The sequence below is a fragment of the Euleptes europaea genome, chromosome 9 (assembly GCF_029931775.1).
Source record: "Euleptes europaea isolate rEulEur1 chromosome 9, rEulEur1.hap1, whole genome shotgun sequence".
Taxonomy (NCBI): domain Eukaryota; kingdom Metazoa; phylum Chordata; class Lepidosauria; order Squamata; family Sphaerodactylidae; genus Euleptes; species Euleptes europaea.
This window is the reverse complement of record NC_079320.1, coordinates 19,702,516-19,725,058: the sequence shown is the minus strand read 5'-3', so window position 1 is coordinate 19,725,058 and position 22,543 is coordinate 19,702,516. Positions and strand designations below refer to the sequence as shown.

At 42.4% G+C, this 22,543-nt stretch overlaps 1 protein-coding gene across 2 annotated transcripts in view; it reads left to right on the top strand.

The window, feature by feature from the left end:
- The window catches only part of UNC5C (unc-5 netrin receptor C), a 367,585-nt gene that overhangs the window by 329,887 nt on the left and 15,155 nt on the right, over positions 1-22,543 (top strand). For both annotated transcript variants that reach the window (XM_056855516.1, XM_056855514.1), the window contains 4 exons: positions 6,945-7,113; positions 10,148-10,381; positions 19,942-20,091; positions 20,550-20,714. In XM_056855516.1, coding sequence (XP_056711494.1) covers positions 6,945-7,113; positions 10,148-10,381; positions 19,942-20,091; positions 20,550-20,714 — 718 coding nt within the window. The remainder of the gene's footprint in view (positions 1-6,944; positions 7,114-10,147; positions 10,382-19,941; positions 20,092-20,549; positions 20,715-22,543) is intronic.

The window sequence follows — 22,543 nt, the reverse complement described above, 5'->3', positions numbered from 1 at the left end:
AGTGCTTAGAGAAGAGAGGCTATTGAGATGTATGCTGCAGGAATGGAGACAATTCTGAAATCCTGATGCATGCCAACCCCTTTGATGTCATTAATTAATTAATTTTAATTTATAGTCACTGGGACACAATATGGATTACAACTACAATAGAGCTATTCAGCCAATTACCAAAATATGATAACATTTGAATAATAATATTTTTGAATCTAACATGAGGTAATCATTACATGTATCCAGACCACTCACTCCTCTCTTCTATAAAACTGAGGCAGTTCCTCATTTAAGCACACAAAACTACCACTGTTTGTCCTTAAAAATATACCCTAACAGCTGATGCCCAGCAGGTCATCATGTGGTACAATATCACCTCTACTGTGTTGAGAAAATAAAACTAATGAACCCAACCAGTAGCACCTTGTGTTCATTGGGTATCTGTATTAGGGTTGCCCGATCCCCCCTGGCAACCCGCAGGGGATGGGGGTGAGGGGGACTTACCAGCTGTAGAGGGAGGCTGGCGCTGATGCGATGACATCACTTTCCAAAAGTGACATCATCATGTCAGCGCCGTTGTGGGAGACACTGGTATTTGGGCAAAACCCTATGGTAGAAGCTTTTTTTACCATAGAGTTTTGCCCAAATACCAGAGCGTTTTCCTCGATGGCATCATCACACTATCAACATCGAGGCCTAGACCTCGTTTTAAGCCCAGTAAGACCCCGCTGGCCAGCTGGCCAGCTCTGGAGGTGGGGGCCCAAAGCAGGTAATCCCCCACCCCCATTGGGGTCTGGCAACTCTATTACTGAATGACTTGCTGAGCAACCACTAAAAGTCCAAAAGCATAGCAAACCAATATCCTGAAATCCTGAGTTTAGGCTGCTTTATCACCAGTGTACATCTTCCAAAAACAAGAACCAAACAATCTACAGAGCAATTAAGCTGCCATCAACTGGTAATTATCTGAGTACTAAATTGCAAAATGGATTTTATAATGGAAAACATGAGCTAAGTTCCAGAGTCAAAGTCACGGGCACACTTCAGCCTCTGTGAACAAAGCAAACTCTTTGCAAACCCCACGGGCCCTCGAGTCTCACTTCAGAATGCGACAAGGCAATTGTTAATAGCTCAGACGAAAAGCAGAAATGTGTTATTCCACGGAGCCCTACACCCCAGCCCCCTTGGTTTCCCACCTGCACGCTCCAAAACTTTTCTTTCTCTATCTAATCTCCCTAGATTTGTTTTGTTGCCTTTCTCTAGCAGTTAGACCCCTGACAGCCATCACATTTTGGCCTAGTCAAGCTGTTCTTTCCACTGGCTGAAGGTTATGGGTGTCAGAGAACTGTGAGGTTTTTTGTTGATTTCACCCCCATTATAGCGTTTGAAAGCATGGGGGTGTCAGTGGAAGTGTTACCTTTAGTCATCAACATGGGAATCTAATGGTCCTTATTAAATGCCAGAGTTGTTCCCAAAGAGTCACACGTTGTTGTTTTCCAGTTTTCTAAAAAGATGTGTTAGTGACAACTGTGGTGCTGTTATCAGAGCTGAGAAGCACCCTCTTACGCCTGGGTAATTGGGGTCATCTTTCAGAGAAGAATCTGAACTAGGGGCTCTTCTTATTGTAAAACTAAAAATTACATGCAGACTATTACAACTATACTTAAACATGTTTTTACCTTTTGTAATAATGCTTGCTGAAAACAGGCATGCAAATATAAATATTTCCTTAACTGTTCTACGTGCCAATGACAATCTTAGATTAATCTGTAGAATAAAAACTGTTAAAAACATGTTAAAATTATGCAATTCAGTATTCCAATAATTAATAAACAAATGCTAAGTTTTCTTGTCACATCTTTGTAATTACATAATGACACAGTACGAGGCAGCTTTGTAATTGCATATCCTTAAAATATGGATAGCCAAAAGAAATGTATCCATTATAGGAATGATGTGACATTTTCCTATTAAAACGATAAAATTATTTTAAAGTTTACTACTGAGAGATTTATTTCTTCCTTTTCCTTCAATGGAGAGATCTCCAAGTGGATGACATTTCTAAGATGAACTGCACCATGATCAGCCACCGTTTATTTATTTACATTATTTATAATCCATCTTTCTCCCTGAGACTCAAGGCAGATCACACATAGGTCTTTTATGCATGGGCTGGATCTCCCTACTTGGACCTGGGTTCACTGCACATTAAAGTAACCCGGGTTGGGGGAAACTATGCATTAGCTTGAATGATCAGGGACGAAACTGTGGGCTAATCGAACCATGAATACAGAAAAACAGTCTCCCAGGCTCAAATTGAGTCCTACCCCTTTAAATGCTGCTCTGTGATTGGCTTACTTCGCAGTGCTGCCCGTGAAAGAAGATTTCCTTCCTCCCGAACCCAACATAAAAAAGCATTTTAAGAACAAAAAAAAAATGAAGCTACCTGAAAGAGGGGAGGGGAATCCAAGCCTCATTTTTAAAAAGCCTTTCTTTTGCTCAGAAAGAGCTCTGACGTAGCAGGAACCAGGAAGCACTTGAATCCCCACCTCTTTACACACTGCTTTGTGATTGGCTGTGAGAGAAGCCAATCTTCTGTTTTCCCCTGTTTAACCATCGGCATGCTGCTTGGAGGAGGGGGTGGGAAAAGGGTGGGACGTGATGGCGCAGGGAAGCTCAAACTGAGAATGGAGTATGTACACTCTGTGACTCCGGAATGAGCCAGGATGAATGGTTTAATTCAGGCCAGAAGAGAAATGGGAAAAGCCGGGTTCATTTTGCGTCGAAACAGCATTGAGCTTCCAAGGAATGAGATATCGTGCATACTGAAAAATTTGATCCTGGCTGAAACGGGGAATAAAGGAGGTTAAAGCGACCATGCATAGAACACCCTACAGTAAACAATGCAATAGAGTTTGGAATGCAGAAATCTGAAACAGAGCTGAAACAAAGCATAAGCTTTTAAATATGACATGCTAAATGATACAGAAATTACATAGTAGGAGCATACTTCAGCAACAGACAGTGAGTCCTATATGCACTAGTATAATGTATAGTCCCTGTACATTACCAAAGCATTTCATTACAGTACAGCCCTGTTACCTGTGTAAAACAGCTAGGTGATGTCTTGTTGATTTGAGTGGAAGAGTAAAGCTTGAGAATGTCGGTCTGTGCATACAACACATACAGGATTCACAATGTGGTGATAGAACCACGTGCTATGATTGAAAGTGACCTACAGACTGTGGGCATAGTCCATCTACCATTTAGATTGTGATGTTATTGCAAATGCTTATTTGTGGGGGACCACTAAAATTGCATAGGTGAATCGTTTTGTTTTTTTTAAGCAGCTGCTTTTGAAGCAATGTCTTTGGGAGAATTAATTTGATGCTAGATACAGTATGGCAAACTGAATGCAGTGAAAAACAAATAAAAATCCCAGATTATTAGGTCAAACTCCTTACTATTCTGTTTCATAGACAAAATCATGAATGATTTACCAGTCTGGATTCTGCCCCCCCCCCAATTTGAACATCTTTTCAAAAAACCAAAAGAGAGGAAAAATAAAGAAATACATAAATCCAGTAAAGAATAATTCTAGGTAGTGTAGCGTGGTTGATAGATGGTGCCCAAAACATCTTGATCCTAATTTAGAACACACACGACATTTATATAAAGGAAAACAGCAGCAGGAAGATTACATTTACAAAACCTTCACTTAACATGACTGGAAGGGTCACCATCTGCTCCTGTGAGTTATTCATCTCTCTACTCTCACTTGATATATATGTATGTATATATATATATATATTTGAACACAGCTATCCAAACTGTCAGTCGAAAAACAAGATTTCATTTCTGCAGCCGAAATGGGTAGGCAAAATGACAAAGAGGACATAATAGCTTTAATGGAATCTGCATGACACACACACAATTGTATATCCTACATGTTTAAAATGATAAGCTGGTGTGGCTTCCACCCAGGGAATTCTGCAGATTCTAGTGCAGTGAGAAAACCAGGAGAATCACAAACCTGAATTTTTATACAAACTGCAGTTTCCTGATTTTTTCAGGGAGGCATGATAACTAAGCCAGTTTGGAACCAGTTTATCTTTGCTGAGATATTGCCTATTTCGATGAATAAAGTAGCTGAAAGTATCAACCTAGGAGTTTGGAGAGTAAGGAAGACAGCTTTGCCCATACCCCTGGGGCCAGCATCAATTATTTATTTGTTTGTTTATATTCCACCTTTTTCCCCCATGGGGACCCAAAGCAGCTCCTCTCCTCCATTTTATCCTCACAACAACCCTGGGAGGTAGGTTAGGCTAAGAGCGAATGATTGGCCCAAGGTCACCCAACGAGCTTCCATGGCAGAGTAGGGATTTGAACCTGGGTTTACCCAAATCCTAGTCTGACATTTTAACCACTACACCATGCTAGCATTATCTTTTGTTACAGTATATCACTCTTCCCTTCTGTCTCCCTGCTCTCTTCCTGCTCTCGCTCTCTTTCTCTCTTTCTCTCTCTCACACACACACACACAAACACATACATCTAAGATATATGTCATTAAAAGAATTAGCCTTCATTTTGCAAAGTTTTCTAAATATTGGAGGGTGTGATCAGTGGAGGAAGAACTTTGCTCGGCGAATGAAAAAGAGAGCTGAGAAACGTGAAAATGCCCATATACATCTGGCACAGTAATAAATGCTTCGGAGACATAAAAGAGAATCTTCTAAACTTGTTTTAGTATGTGTCTCTTGCAATATAAATCTACACAAGTGTAAATTTTCTTTTGAAACTCCTTTTTGTTTATACTGCATTTGTAACATTTGCACAGGAGCCTGCAAGCAATAGGCAAGCTGCACTAGTATTTATCAGTATGAAGTCTATTTTTCCCCTGTTCAGCATTAAACTAGCCTCAGATCCATCATTATATAAAAAGAGCCATGTTTCGACAAAACTGTAATATGGCACCTAAACTAGTTTCATGCCTACAATGTGGTAATGATAGTGCCAACATCCATTTCTCTGGAGTTGGTAAAAACAATAACAAATAAGTACCTATCCCTATAATGCAGACTATCTGCTTATCTGGAAAGTTCTTTCCAGTAATTCGGCAGGAAGTGACTGATTCATACCCTGAAGGTTGGTATCCATGAACAGCATATAGTTATATGTGGGAAGATACAAGAATTTATGAATAGGAAGGTAATGTGTGCCATAAACTTCCCTGATAGTTAAATTGTGGAACTCCCTGCCCCAGGATGTGGTGATGCCAACTTGGAAGGCTTTAAGAGGGGAGTGGACATGTTCATGGAGGAGAGGAGTATTCATGGCTACTTGTAAAAATGAATACTAGTCATGATGCATACCTATTCTCTCCAGGATCAGAGGAACATGCCTATTATTGGGTGCTGTGGAACACAGGCAGGATGGTGCTGCTGGAGCAATCTTGTTTGTGGGTTTCCTAGAGGCACCCGGTTGGCCACTGTGTGAACAAACTGCTGGACTTGATGGGCTTTGGTCTGATCCAGCATGGCTTTTCTTATGTTCTTATGATACCTTCCCCCTTCTTTCTCCTCCCTTCACATACAATGGCATTCTGTTCACATATAAGACTCAAATACAGCACTGCTGACTCAAGCCATTCCAATACTATTTTGACAACGCAGAACATTAACAATCACACAGAGAGACTAGCAGTTGACTGACACTTTGGTAGTGCTGCCTGTTCCTTCCTCTGCTGAATTTCCCCTCACCATCAACACACAGCTCCGTCTGTTCATCAGCCTCGTGTGGTGGTGGATGATCTAAATTGGTAAATAGTTAGACTATCTGTAAACATTCAAGAGATACCTCAGCAAGTTAGAACGCTCTTGGTTTTACTCTTCCCCACACCCCAATGTAACAGCTAGTCACTCAAGAAAAACACAAACAAGAACTCGTTCACATTGGATCCTTTATTCTTAAGAGAGGTATCAACCAGGTGAAAAATACCAAACACTAGAACAAGCCGTAATTGCCCTACTTTGATAGAACATATTGTGGCCAACCAGTATCCTCTATGCTACAGGATTTATGAAATACTTAACAGGAGCAGAAATAGTTCCGGGATTAACTGACCTGCCTTTTTGCGCTGTTGAAACCACAATCTCAGCTGCTGCGTGTGACCAGCAGTGTGTGTGCTATAGTTGCACTGTGGCATGTTTTGGCTTTTGGCACATGGGCTGAAAAGGTTGGCCATCAGTGTTCTCCAGCTGGAGAGCCAGCATGGTATGGAGAGCCAGCATGGTGTAGTGGTTAAGAACGGTGGTTTGGAGTGGTGGACTCAGATCTGGAGAACTGGGTTTGATTCCCCACTCCTCCACATAAGCAGTGGAGGCTAATCTGGTGAAGTGGGTTTGTTTCCCCACTCCTACATAGGAAGCCAGCTGGGTGACCTTGGGCAAGTTACAGCTCTGTTAGAGCTCTCTCAGCCCCACCTACCTCACAGGGTGCCTGTTTTGGGGAGGGGAAGGGAATGTGATTGTAAGCCGGTTTGAGTCTCTCTTAAGTGGTAGAGGAAGTTGACATATAAAAACCAACTCTTCTTCTTCTCCAGTGATATTTTTCCTTTGTCTAACTGATTTGATTATTAGAACAAAATGGTTAGAACAAGAGTCCAGTAGCACCTTAAAGGCTCACAAAATTTCTGGCAGGGTATGTGACTCACGAAAGCTCATACCCTGCCAGAAATGTTGTGAGACTAAGGTTCTACTGGACTCTCTTTTCTACTGCTACAGACAGACTAACATGGCTACACATTGTTGATTATTATAGAATGTGAAATCTGCACTTTATGGATAAGTAACTACGACAAGGGTTGTTTTTTCTTTTAATAAAAAAAATCTGTTGTTCATTTAGAACAATCCAATTAATGTGACTCCTCCCCCACTTTATAATCCTGTTAGGCCTCCCGTGGAAGACAGTCAAACCCTTTTGACCCCTGTGGTCAGCTGTGGACCTCCGGGAGCTCTACTGACACGGCCTGTCATTCTAACGATGCACCACTGTGCAGAACCAAACACCGAAGACTGGAAAATCCAGCTGAAGAACCAAACGGCCCAAGGACAGTGGGAGGTGAGGTCACCAAACTTCAGTGTGTACAACATTTGTAGGGGCACCTGCAGCACTATCAGTCTAAAAGTCCCTGCTCGTCAGTAGATTACTTGTTAATCCAAAATAATGTATATAGAATATTAAGGGCTCAGTGTGTGACATGCATGTGTCTTCCGTTCCTGGGAAACTATTCAAATGAAACTCAAACCAAGGAAACCAAAGAGTGAATTCACATCACAGATAAAGCTTTTCTCCCTCTCTCATAATACTGGAATACGGGGTTATCTGCTGAAGCTGGAGGGTGAGAGATTCAAAACAGATAAAAGGGAGCATTTCTTCACGCAATGCATAGTTAAATTATGGAACTCCCTGCCCCAGGATGTGGTGATGGCTGCCAACCTGGAAGGCTTTAAGAGGGGAGTGAACATATTCATGGAGGAGAGGGCTATTCCTGGCTCCTAGTAAAAATGGATACTTGTCATGATGCATACCTATTCAGGATCAGAGGAGCATGCCTATTGGGGAACACAGGCAGGATGGTGCTGCTGCAGTTGTCTTGTTTTGGGCTTCCTAGAGGCACCTGGTTGGCCACTGTGTGAACAGACTGCTGGACTTGATGGGCTTTTGTCTAATCCAACATGGCCTCTCTTATGTTCTTATATTCTTATCACAGATGAAAGTTTTTCAAAGTAGGTGAATGTAGGCCTTTGGAACGTAGCACATAAACTTTCTGGAAATGTAACAAAGATACAAGAATTGGGCATTACTGCCATAGATAAACTGGGATAGTAGCATAAGTATTTAAATTCTTCCTGAGTGCATCAGTAGTTGCCCGTCATGCTCTGGAATAGATTCATGGGTGAAGGCTGGTCTGTGATGAGATGATTGCAGCAGTTCTGTTATTTCCAGTTTTATGGTATGAGTAGCCTTAGAAGTGAGTGAGCAGCATCACGTCTTTCCTGCTTAGTGATTCTTTCTGAGGTCTCCCATGTGTATTGTAAGTAGGTTTGCCCTTATACATAAGAGTTGTGGGTCATACCTGCCATTTTGTTCCATCAGCACCCACGTGTTCTTTCTTGTGTAAAGTATCTTCTGTGGATGTTAAATGTATCTTGCATCAGCAGAAAGCAACTTGAACCAGAGGAACGTACAGGTGCTGGCGGAACAAAATGGTCAAATCCAACCCAGAGCTCTTGGCTTTTATTGTACACTTTCATTTAAGGCTGACTGTGTTTTATTTTGCTTTGCTTTCCCCCATTTTTTAAAACATATTTTATTATAAATTTTATAAAACAAACAAGGCAATAACAAACATACACATTCACACAGTTTTTTTTTTTACCCTTCTCTGAGTTCCGGAAAATAATTGCCTTTTCAAAAACTTGCATTTTATATCTTAAAAAGAGGTTAATCTTCTTAATATACTGTTCTATAACCACTGCCTTTATATCTGCTTCAGTTGTAATTGCATTAATGACTATTCCAACTACTTTTCCATTCTCCACCCTTTCCCTATTTTTGACATCACCTCTTTGTTTGGGAAAGATTTCTGCCAAGACCGTAGAGGGTAATTGCCAGTAAGAGAAGACAGTAGTGGGTCAGCTGGACTAATGGTCTAAATCAATATAAGGCCATGTCATGTGATCATATGACCATGCAGCTATTGAACAGCTGTTCGATATTATGAATGCAATTTGCAAAAGTCTAGTACGTTTCTTATCCTAGCACAGTAAGCCAAATCTTGTGCAGGTCCATTCTCTTTCCTTCGCTCACTCTTTCTGGAACAGACCTCCTATCTCAATCCGTTGAACAGATGTTTATGTTGCTAGAGGCAAGTCACTGTTACAAGTGCCAGTACAAATGTTTCATGGCTTGGCCAGCAGGGGGAGGGGGTATAGAATCAGCAATGCAAATGACACTTTTCTTTCTACCCCTCAGGAAGGATGGTGTCACCTTTGCAAATGTGCAGCATCACCTTTCCCTGAACCCAGCTCTTGAATCTGTTCCTAAACTAGAAATTCACTCAATCTACCTCTGTTCTCTCTACATCATCAGCACTGCCAACTCCTTGCTAGGAGATAGGAAAAAGAAGGCTTGTAAATTCATTGCAGCTTTGTATTTCAGAAATGTAGATTTTGCAGGAAGGAATGTCACATTTGTGGGTTCTCAGGTGTGTGTTTTTTGTTGTTGTTGTTGTTGTTTTTGCCAGACCTTGCTTTTTTGCACTTGACAGTACTCAATGTTGCAAAGTAAAATCATTAAGGGAATTGTTTACTACTACTGTGCATATGGAGAAAGACCCAAGCATACCAAAGCACTTTACTTATGTTTGATTCAACACAGTTTTAAAGAACATGGGGATCAGCAACTGAACCTTTGAATCTCAGACATGTGTGTCATATTCCTTTATTCATATTTATATTTGAAATTGAGAGCCATTATGGTGTAGTGGTTAAGAGCAGTGGACTCTAATCTGGAGAACAGAGTTCGATTCCCCACTCTTCCACATGAAGTCTCTTGGGTGACCTTGGCCTACTCACCTACTCTCAGAACTCTCTCAGCCCACGCAGAGGCAGGCAATGGCAAACCACCTCTGAACCTCTCTTGCCTTGAAAACACTACGGGATCGCCATAGGTCAGTTGTAATTTGACGGCACTTTCCACCACCACCATTTTAAACTGATTCCTTACATCTTAATTAAGTAGTTGCTTGGACTCAGCTGTGGTGGTGAAAAGTGCCATCAAGTTGCAGCCAACTTACGGTGACCCCCTAGGGCTTCAAGTCAAGAGATGAATGGAGGTGGTTTGCCATTGTCTGCCTATGAGTAGCAACCCTGGACTTCCTTGGTGGTCTCCCATCCAAGGATTAACCAGTGCTGAGCCGGCTTAGCTTCCAAGACCTGATGAGATCAGGGTAGCCTGGACCATCCAGGTCAGGACCTACACTCAGCTACCTACCTACTATTTGGAATTCAACCACATCATAAGTGGGCAGGCATCTGCTCACTAAGAACCCACCAAGATCGGTCTCATGTGATTAACTCTTCTTCTTCAGGATGTGGTGGCAGTTGGAGAAGAAAACTTCACTACTCCATGCTACATCCAGTTGGATCCTGAAGCCTGCCATATCCTGACAGAAACTCTCAGCACCTATGCTTTAGTAGGACAGTCAATCACCAAAGCAGCTGCAAAGCGGCTCAAGCTGGCCATCTTCGGGCCACTGATCTGCTCATCCTTGGAGTACAACATCCGAGTCTATTGCCTAGATGACAACCATGATGCCCTCAAGGTAAATTGGTCTTCCTTTAGCTGAATTGGTTTGATCATTTAAATGCTGTAAGTGCTGTATGTTTGCCTCTTGGTCACCAGCATTTACGTATTACTTTTTTGAACTTGGTTTTTGATTGGGACGACGCTTGGCAACAAGACATAGTTTCATAACAAGACATAGTTTCATAATAAGGGGGGGGTGAAAAGGAGAGATGAAAGGCAGAGATAAAAACTCAGGGCTGACTTTCTGCATAACAACTTCTCTTATACACTGATTTAATTCTTTTCCCAGGATTCTTTCTTCTTTTGTTTACCTATATCATAACCTGGATTCTGAAAATTTTGCATTATTAAAAGGCCATAAGGTGGGAAAGGACTTCATTGGAGGTTCATGTATTTTTAATGCTAAGTGCCAGCTCCCCAGAGATGCAAAACGTATAAATGCCTCTTTGTAAATAGTTGATAATGATAAAAGAAGCTCCGGGGTTGTTAATCAAGCGCCTGCTGCTATTATCGCTTCGCTAGATGACTTTGTCTGCAGTTTTTTGCGTGGAGAATTTGCAATGGAAATGAACCAAGGTTGTTGCTGTTCTATATTTGTGCCCCTCACTCTGTAATGCACATTTAAATATGCACGCTCTTGACTCCATATGTACCGTGCATGATTACGATGCCTTAATAACCTTACCCTACTGACTATTTGTATGTGTGTGATCGTTATTGGAACAGGTTTATAAAGACAGACACTAATCCATGCTCACCCGTGAATCGATCAAATCTGGGGCAGATTCACAAACACCACCACTTCGCTGGTGGCATCTTTGCATCAGTGAGAGCTTAAGAGCCTTCATCATTAAGTGTTTGGCTGTGTCGTCAGTATTTGATTGTTGTCACTTGCAGGTTACCTGGAGCGTGGATTGCCAATAAGAGATTTACATAGCAGCAGTTCCAAAGATGTATCCATAAACACCGCCTGGGACATGTTTGTGTTTCTTAGTCTGTTGCTAACAAATCCCACGTTCAGTCTGGATGCTTTTTTGCAATGAGTGCAATGGAACATTAAACACATGTCACATAAGCACATGAAGTTGCCTTATACTGAATCAGACCCTTGGTCCATCAACGTCAATGTTGTCTACTCAGACCGCCAACGGTTCTCCAGGGTCTCAGGCAGGGGTCTTTTACATCACCTACTTGCCTAGTCCCTTTTAACTGGAGATGCTGGGGATTGAACCTGGGACTTTCTGCATGCCAAGCAGATGCTCCACCACTGAGCCACAGCCCCTCCCCTAACATTACAGTGTATTGTTTTTGCCACAGGAGTAGTGTGACTAGTTTGGGCAGGTATTAAAAATACAGTAAGAAAATAATTGGAAAAATAGGAAGTGACAGAGAATACAGGTGTTTTTTTTCAGGGAACATAGTTTTATAGCTAGAAGAGGCATTGTTTCCAATGGTGTGTGCATTCATGCCACTGCCATATCTGCTCACACCGTTTCCACAGAGTTTTGTGGGGCCTCAAAAACCTGTTTGACTAGAGATGACATTGGGCCAGAACACATTAGTACCATGGCACAATGCCACCATCACATCATCTTCAACTCTCTTTAAAAAAAAAAAACTGTTGTCTCTATAGCTGTAGAGCGCATGCCAACTGAGATTTCCTGCTCTGCATGAGGTTTATTTGGGCCAACATCTTGACAGCTTCTATGAGAAAATTACTGCATTTGACTCATCAAAATATTATTACTCACATCCCAAACTCATTAAAAGGGGATTAAGTTCCTAGCAGTGTCAAGGTCTGAGTCTCTCAAAAGACAAATTATCTTTTCCTCTCTGCCCATCTTGATCCACATAGTCTTTGGGCACCTTCTCATATTCTTCAGAATTTGCATATACAAGCAAACATCTTCTAAGAATTAGAAATAGAGACATCTAACCTGCTGACATATGCCGGAGCCTGGGGGCTGTTTCTGGAAACCTGGATTTCATAGGTTTATCAGGGAGACAAATGTGGCTTTTTTAATTATAAATTCAGATACTTGCCCACATATGGAGACACAGTCTGCCTATTGGGGTGAAGCGCATAGCCAGCCTTAGTTTAGTTTTTATTAGTTTGTTAAATGATGAATAGCTAAGGTTGCCAACCTCCAGGTGCTGGCTGGAGATCTCCTGGGATTACAACTGATCTCCAGACAATAGAGATTAGTTCGCCTGGAGAAAATGGCTTCTTTGGAAGGTGGACTCTGTGGCATTGTATCCCATTGAAGTCCCACTCCTTCCCAAGCCCCTCTCTCCTCAGGCTCCACCACTAAAATCTCCAGATATTTCCCAACCCAGTGTTACGCCAAATAGAGGAATCTCCTTATTGGCTGGAGACTGGTAGAGCTTTGCAAGAGGTTGGCATGGGGATCTTCGAACTAAATTTTACGGGGATGAGTTCACCAGTGGAAAAGTTTCCAGTAAAGAAGCTTTTATGAATTTTAAGGGTTTTATTGAAGAATAACCAAAATTTTGTCGAAGGCTTTCACGGTCAGAGTTCATTGGTTCTTGTAGGTTATCCGGGCTGTGTAACCGTGGTCTTGGAATTTTCTTTCCTGACGTTTCACGTACCACACCCTCATTAGTACATTATCTTGATACTTACAGGACAATGATTAGCACATTACTTCTGCAGGACAGTACTCAGCTCAAACCCAACCCCTCTCTGACTCTTGCTACACACTTGACACTGAGAGACACTGTCCTCCAGTGTTACTACTCTGAAGATGCCTGCCACAGCTCCTGGCGAAACGTCAGGAAAGAAAATTCCAAGACCACGGTTACACAGCCCGGATAACCTACAAGAACCAATAATCAAAATTGTTTGCTCATTCACAGAAAACACACAAATCCCAATACACACAGAGCTAAGAAAGCAAAGGTATTAGGGGGTGGACCCAAGGATTAGAGGTTCCCAGGGAGAAGTATATTTACCGTTCCAGAGAGCAAGGTCCAGATAGAGGCATGGAGACAAGTAATAACCAGCACTACTCGCAAGGAAAGGAAAACTGTACACGCAAGTACAGTGGCTCAAGTTTTGGATCCAGGAAAAATGTTAACAATGTTAACAAAGAGGAGTTGGAGGTATGGTTCACTATGCCTGGCAATGTCTGGTAATAAGCTGTCATTGCAAGTGGACAAAAGGTTTGATTGCTCTTTTTTTTTTTAACAAGTTTTATTAATTTTACATATAGACGGTGATATAAAGAAAATAAAAAGACAAAAAAATGGGGGGGGAAGGGGTACCTCCACTTTTTCTAACATCCTAATTGAGTTACAGATATATTCCCTTTTTCTGGTCATAGTCAATCTTAATACATTTATGCATCCATATTTGCTTGAGTTTAAGGTTAACCTCCATCAAACATTGGTTTAATTAACATTTATTCCCTATTAAACCAGTTTTGTGTTGTTCAAGAACTTTTTTCCCCTCTGCCCTATAGTTACTTGTGAGTTATTCTTACTCTTTTTTATTTCCTTGTTCTCCCTTATCCTCTCTGGTTTGATTTCTCTTGATGAGATTAGGAGTAGGAGGGAGAATACAAACAGGAGGTGAGGTAGATCAGAAACAATGCCTAGGTACTTTTGGCTAAGTACCACTGAGCATTGGCTATAGAGTTTGAGATGAAGGCAAGGTCTGGGAAACTATCTGCCAGAGTGAGTCAGAGGGCTTGGCTAGTGACTTGATGAGTTGTGTCCATTCCGATTCTCTGAATGGAGTTCTGTCTCTGATGAGATTTAGGGTGTGCCTAATCTCCTGCAGGAGATTGCTAAAGAAATGCTGAAGAAGTCTGTTTTTGTCCTATTGTTTTCCAAGTTATGCCAGATGTTCTCCAAAGGAGAAACATGGTAAACAAGCCTGAACTTGCCCAGTCAGCTCTGCAGCTTGGCACACAAGATAGATGTCAGTGGACCCATTTTGTCTCTGGCTATACAGCAGTGTTCAATCCCCGCAAACTTGCTCCAGTCCCGAACACCTTGCCTGGTGTACCAGGGTAGCCTTGGGCTGGCAGGATACCACAACACCAGAGCTGGCAACCCTACAAATAGCTAATTTCCAAGCTTATTTGGGTTTCCATTGACCAGGGCTGCACAATACGTGACTCCTTGCCACATGTTGTGAAAAAAAACCCTAAGAGGGTTATGAAGCATCTGGCCGGGCAAAGAGCATGGCGGTTGAGCTGTGCATGGCTCAAGGACCACCTGTTGCACAGAACGGCCTGGGATTGTGCCCAGACCAAATGATGGATTTAGCACTGTAACATCAACTGAAAGCAGCTTAATGGTTCTTTAAAGGAAGTACTTTAAGGGTTAGTTCTGGTTGGCACTATAGTTACTGTTTTAGGTTGTGTCACCATAGCTGATTCTGCTATTTGTCGTCTGCCATTTGGCCTAGCAGCAAACAGTGGGGAATCAGCACAAGTCATGGGTAGCTTTCATGCTGCTGCTACACTGAATGAAAACGTTGGCCACTCAAAACAATCATCCATCTGGAAGCACCTTCAGACCTATAATCCCCTGCTTGTGAGTTCACTGAAGCAGGTGACATGTACGTGAGTTTAACTCATTCTGCATGGTAAAAAAAAAACACTGTGTTGAGAGATCCTTTGTAATATGCAGTAGAAAGGAAGGGCAGAATGATCCAAATGATTGATCATCAAAATTCTGGACTGCTTTAATTGAAGTTAACTCATCCCCCACACACATTTTTCAACCATCCATTATTTAATTAAGGACTTACAAGTAAGTGATCAATACTTTTACCATGAAACTTGAGATCATGTACTTAAGTTTAGGCAACTAGCCATCACTGGTTATGATAGGTCCAAACATCCTACACATCTGCTCAGTGTGGTTAACAGAGTCTGTTTTGTGCAGCCAAAGACAGGTGATTCAAATTCAGCTTCAACTTTTGAGGCACCTATGTGTTCAGCGTTAGCCATTGCTGCAGCTTTGTGCTTTAGTTAGTAAATAATAAAATTCCACATTGGTCGACCGTCACACATCATGAAACACATCATCTGCTTCCATGCACGGTATAGTTTAGAGTTGCCAGGTCCTTCTTTGCAACCAGCGGGAGGTTTTTGGGGCGGAGCCTGGGGAGGGCAGGGTTTGGGGAGGAGAGGGACTTCAATGACATAGAGTCCAATTGCCAAAGCAGCCATTTTCTCCAGGTGAACTGATCTCTATTGGCTGGAGATCAGTTGTAATAGCAGGAGATCTCCAGCTAGTACCTGGAGGATGGCAACCCTAGTATAGCTGCAAGTTGGGATTGGTGGAGCCAGCTCATTTTGCTTGGATAAGTTTTTGTAGAAAGCAAAATTACTCTGTTTCACGCTGCCAAAAATTGCAGAATGGCTTGTTGAATACAAAGTACACAAATAGAATGAGGCTCTACAACCCATTTTGCATGTCCAAGTCTGATTCAGTATTGGGTGGTGTTTTCATTGACCCCTCAGTGACATGTGTCCAACCGTCCATGGGCAGAGGTTATCACACATTCCTCTCCTTTTCTGTAGCCACTTCCAGCCTCTGGAAACATAATTATTGGGGTCATGGAGGAACAGCCCTGAGCACTGGTGGGATGGAGTGAGGAGGTACAAGGGGGTGATCTCAGTCCCTTTTCTCATCAGAGTTGTGCTTGTGGAAGCAGAAGAAGGAGTGATTTCAACTCTGTCCTTCCTCACTCCAGCCCCGCAACCCACACAGCTATTCCTCCAAGAAATCCTGGGACTGATCTTCCTTGGGGTTGGAAAAAGCTGCAGGGACAGGGAGGAATGCCGAAAAACTCCACATGCTGTGCACAGAGTGGTAGAATAATGTCCCTGATGCAGAGGCCTATGGGCATGAAAAGCATTGTATGCTTCAGGTCACTGCTGTAGTGAAGGGTCTCAGAAGGCACTATTGTAAATGTTCTGAAAAGCTTTAATTTAAAGGTTCAGTTGCAGAATTCTGATGTATCTTTCATGTTTCCCTTCTGCATCTTACTTTAGTAGATCAACACTGCAATCTTAAGAAAGTAACCCTTCTACAGTAAATGTTTCGTCTTTGTGATATCTTTGCATGGGAGGGGGGTACCCTCTTTCTTTTGCTCCCCCCCCTTTTCCTTTTTCCTTTTTTTTTTTTTTTTTTTGAAAACTTGTGGATTTCTTTGCATCTGCAGAACCCAAAATTATAGCGGTGCCCAGCCCCATTGTGCGGATATCCACCCAGGGGCCATTCCTTGGCCATTAGATATAGCAGTTTTTATGAGCCAGATCATAAATATGAACGTAACAGTGAAACTCTTTGATTATATGTGCCGGTACGCTCTGTGTCTGGGAAGGATGCGGATGTATATTTAGGTGCACTGACCTAAGGAAATGCAATAAATTTTCCTTTAGACGATCCAGGGAGATAATTTGGGCATAATGATCGTTGATAGCAATCAAATAATTAGTATTGATTTGCTCTTTAGACATCTTCATGAGATAATTAAGCCTACTGGAAAGAAGTTGGAGCTGATTGATTGGCAGAACTCTAATTCTAAAAGCTTTCTAATTATGTTCCTTTTCTTCTAATAACTTAAAAGCAAATATCGTTCGTCAGGTGCGAGGTTTGTTGGGGACATCGGCGTTCTCTTTTATGCTCACTAGACAATGAACATGACCAACATAATGTTATTACACTTCACTGCTGGAGCAAAATCTCGCTTTGTACTTAATTTTGATAGCGTTGCTTTCTTTGTGTGTGCATGTGTATGAGAGAGAAGTTAATGAATGTGTCACTGTTTGCATGCATCTATTTATCCATTTGATATTTCTAGGCCACCTTTGTGTAAACTCTAAGCCACCTAACTAAGGTTGTAGATTAAGGAGGCATCAAAATAAAGCCCAGGTATAAATTGAAAATTAAATCTTATGTTTGGGATACATTCTGCAAACCGCTATTTACAGAAAAGACGACAGGCAGAAAATAACAAGAGTCTTGTGGCACCTTAAAGAATAACAAATTACCATGGCATAAACTTTTGTTGTGAGACAGTGCCCATTTCAGCAGATGCATGAAGTGTTCTGTTCAGTTGGTAGAGAGGTTTATACATAGGACTACAAACCATGGGGGTAGGAGATATAGAGATCAGTGGCTTTGCAGAATTTATTCCTAAAATCAGATAGACAACATAAAAAAATCTTGAAATAAATGCAGGCCTTGGTCTTTGAAATGGAAATTTTGGGGTGGAGTCTGAGGAGGGCGGGCTCTGGAGAGGGGAGGGACTTCAGTGCCAGAGTCCAATTGCCAAAGCAGCCATTTTCTCCAGGGGAACTGATTTCTGTCACCTGGAGATCTTCAGCCACCACCTGAAGATTAGCAACCCTAAGGATGAGGTAGAGGGAGGTTTTTGTCCAGAGTGCTGAGGTGAGGTGGCTTTTGGCAGCCCTGTATATAAAAGTACTATGACTGAGGGGGGCGGGGGAAAGGGCTCATGACAATGCAGGAGTCTGAGAGAGAGAGTAGCATAGAAATGGAAGTAGATAAAATGGTACGTGCTCAAAAATATACATCCATGAATTTATGAGGTGGATCACCATGTTTATAAAATTTCATTTGTAACCCTGAGTTTGCGCTGCATGGTTTTACACTTTATTTTTTGTCCATGCTATGGTTGGCTATTATGCCGGGGTTACCCATGAACTCACGAACACATGAAGCTGCCTCATACTGGATCAGACCCTTGGCCCATCAAAGTCAGTATTGTCTACTCAGACCGGCAGCTGCTCTCCAGGGTCTCAGGCAGAGGTCTTTCACATCACCTACTTGCCTAGTCCCTTTAACTGGAGATGCCGGGGATTGAATCTGGGACCTTCTGCAGGTCGAGCAGATGCTCTACCACTGAGCCATGTATTGCGTAAAATCATGTTTGTGACACTCGTCAAGGCTGTTTTGTCCTTGCTCTGCTGTGACCTTCCCCACAGTGGAAGACCCTCAAGGCCTCAGATTGGAGAGGGGAGAGTGCTGTACAACCTTATTCCTCCTTTTTTCTCGTACCCTCAGCCATTACACACTGCCCAAGCAGGGATACTCCATCTTCCCTGACCTGCTGCAGATCCTCCTTAAGCAGGCTGCCTTCCCAATCCTCTCCCATGGCTGGCTCCTCCCCTTTACCCTTTCACCCAACCAGACATGTCCTGGAGCCTAGTCAGCTGCCTCATGGGTTGCTTCCTCCCCCAGGCAGGGCTTGATGATGTGACTGACTTAGGGTTGCCAACCTCCAGGTACTAGCTGGAGATTGCCAGCTATTACAACTGATCTCCAGCCTATGGACATCAGTTCACCTGGAGAAAATGGCTGCTTTGGCCATTGGACTCTATGGCATTGAAGTTGCTCCCCTCCCCAAATCCCACCCTCCTCAAGCTCCAACCCAAAAACCTCCCACTGGTGGAGAAGAGGGACCTGGCAACCCTAGACTGCCTCCACCTGGCTACCAGACTCAATTACTTAACGCAGTCTGGAGCCCGTGCTGCCTATTTTGGGTGCATCTTGGGTGGGCTACTGCAGCTGCCAATCATGTATGGCTAACCTCAGCCAAGGTGAGTTGTGGATGCAAGTCCTGGGCAGGTCCCAACACTGGATAATGTTATTTTACAGCCTGAAGAATCTATATTTTCTATTAGAGATTCACTAATGAGGTCACTTCTTCATCCTCTCTATGCATTTATCCCCTTTGATTGATAATTCCCTCTTATTGTTAGAGGGTGGTTAGGGTCAAAGCAATCCTACAAAAACAATTTAAATGTTTCTCTTGCATAGACTGACTTACAGGTCCATTTAAAGTGAGGGGACAAGGTGATGAAGCAACCAAGCAGGCTGTGACGATTTCATTCACTGAGGCCACTTAAAAAGCGAGGGGGGAGGGTCACCTGAAGATCCTTCGGGCTGAACAGTATCTAGAATGACACATTGTCAATGCCTGAGTGTTACTTGTGTGTTTGCGCTTTGACCTCACCCCTCTCAAGCAATTAAGCAAACCACATAGCTGGGCACACGGGCCTATTGTGCAATATTTCTTGTTCCAATAGGAACGAGATTGTCATGCAGAGTCTCTGCAGAGCTGGAGCAGGTTCTGATCGTGTCTTTGTTCCGAAGTCAAGCTGTATAACATGTGTCTTTCCTGTAATGCATGCATGCTTATCCAGCAGAATTCCTTCCTTCCTTTCATAGATGGTTGTTCCTGTAATAGCTCCTCTTCGGGGATTTATTTCATGGCAGGCAGCCTAATTCGCAGTTAAGAGGGAACTACTGTTTCTGAATTAAGAGCCAGAACAGTGCAGTGGAGAGAATATTAGACTTTGGACCAGCGGAGTTCAAATAGTGTTTCAGCTGAAAAGGCGACCCTGAGCTTCTTAGAGCAAAGGCAGGAGATTGAGTTCTAGAAGCATGAATTTAGCTTAAATCCAAATACGGTTGCCTTTGCTGAGTTGTGAATGGAATGACTAATTTTGCAAAGGATGCCTTTAAATCCCATGCTGATTATATTTCATTTTTCTTGCTGACTCTTAGGAAGTGCTGCAGCTGGAAAGGCAAATGGGTGGTCAGTTGTTGGAAGAACCAAAGGATCTGCATTTCAAGGGAAGCACCCACAATCTTCGTTTGTCCATTCATGATATCACCCACTCCCTCTGGAAGAGCAAACTACTGGCTAAATACCAGGTAACAGTTGCTGGAAATAATCAGTGGCATGCCAAAGCAGGAACAGTGAAAAGGTCTTGATATTCAGCTTTATCTCTACTTGTACAATCGGACCTTCTAAACCAAACATGCAGCCCCTACTTGTGAACAAGATATACTGCCTTGTATCACATTTGTTAATGTCAGGCACATAGAAGAGCATACTTGTGGAGCATACTTAAGCAATAAAAATATTAATGTTAGCAGTGTTCCAAGAGCAATTCAAAAACTGCCAAATGCATGCAAGTTGCAATCGCTATGCCTTAAATTATATGCTACCTGTTAGAGCATTCCGTCATGCTCAAAGAAGTACTCCCCACCCTTTGCCCTAAAATTACTAACAATTCACCCGCTTGGAAGTAAGATCTAGCTGAGGCTTGCCTAAACTGTCAAGAATCATGCTCTATTACTTCTTTCATGCTCTATTACATCTTCTGCAGGAAATTCCCTTTTATCACATCTGGAGTGGGTGTCAAAGAAGTCTGTATTGTACCTTCACCCTGGAGAGGTTCAGCCTGAATACTGTGGAGCTCGTGTGTAAGCTCTGCATACGGCAGGTTGAAGGAGAGGGGCAGATATTCCAACTCAATTGTACTGTTTCCGAGGTAAGGAGGCTCAGATCTCTCAATGCTATTCAGTAATGAAGAAAATGGTGCTCCATCCCCATAATGACCACTTAACATACACAATATTTCCTGTTTACCATATCCATTAATCATTGTTCTATAACCCTTAGTGTCTGAAAGAAAGCATGCAGAAAATCAACTTTGTTTGTTTGTGTTTGTTTTTTTGTTTGTTGTCTTCATTTATGCCTTAACTCTTTCCCCAGTGAGGACTCGGAGCAGCTTACATCATTCTCCTCTCCTCTGTTTTATCTTCACAACAACCCTGTGAGGTAGTTTAGGCTGCGAGTGTGTGATAGGCACAGGGTCACCCAGCAAGCTTCCATTGCAAGAGTGGGGATTTGAACCTGGGTGTCCGAGATCCTGGTCTAAAACTCTGTACTACTGGTCTAAAACGATAGTACACGCTGTACTATACTGGCTGTCATAAGGAATTTGCGAACATTTAATGTAGCTGTGTATGTTTTCCCCACAGAACCTTCTGGTTTGCCTATCTGTACTCTCAGATATCTAAGGAAAGGAAAGTGTCTCAGATATTGCTGCTTTTCTAAACGATTTTGGTCCAATCACATTCAATACATCCTTTCCCTGAAAAAAAAAGCTTTGCAACAGATATGTATAATTGTGGTGGGCTAGCACATGCATGTTCATATTCCAGAACTGATAGTGACCACACTGCTTCATTCCATTTTTCTGCCTTGCCTTGATGTGAAGGGACATATGCAGTTTGAGAAAGAGAAAGGATCTTTAAGTCTACTTGCATGTATGTTTGTAAAGTGCTAACAAGCCACAGCTGACCCTGTAGGGTTTTCAAGGCAAGCGGTGGTTTGCCATTGCCTTCTGCCCAACAACCTTGGCATTCCTTGGTGGTCTCCTATTCAATTACTAACCAGGGCCGACCCTGCTTAGCTTCTGAGATTCTGGGTTAGGCTAGCATGGGCCATCCTGGTCAGGGCATCTACTTGCATACAGTATCCTAAAGAATTACAACTCGAGACTTAGGCTTGGATCCTATAAATGACTTCGATATGTGCTAGAAAGTCTCTGCCAGGGAGCACACGTTCACTAAAACTTCCATTTATGCAATATCAGTGGTTTTCTGTGGTCCTTTGCACAAATTGAGCTTTTAGCAGAAGAGGATATGCACTCTATGACACAGATAATCTAGCATGCATGGAACGCATTCAAAGAATCCAAGCCTTAAAAGATGCTTCCTTCCTTTCTGTTTTGCCTATGTATATCTTAGTCCAGCACATGTTGGAAAGTGTGTCTCATTGAGAGTAACATGGTACTTACTAATATCCACACCACTAATTTCCATTCTAGAGGGCATCCAACCTCTATTAAGAGTTTGCATATCCAGCTGCTGACCTTCCACCCAGTCCAAAAGAAATGAGACAGCAGTAGACATAAAGAAGGTGTGGGACACTTGTTTATGAGAATGTATGCTGAAAAGAAATGTAGGGAGACTGCAGCTGAAATTAGTGATGGATTAACACCTCCATGACTTAACCTGAAAGTACTCGAATTTTTGCAAACATTGGTGCTGAATGCTCAAAAATGCTCAACAAGCATTTGCACATGTTCAATGGGACGTACACAAAATAAGCATGTATAAACACACAGTTGTGCCTCTCCCTCCTCCTCTGGTTTTCCCCTTCACTTTCCAAATAGCCGTAATCTGCTTCAGGGGCCCATCTTTCCTGTAGAGGACTTTCCAGATCTTCTCCTGCATGGCTTCCTGCCAATACTGATGATAATTGTAATTTGACGGCCTCCCAGATTGTATCTGAAGGGGCAAGAAAACTAAA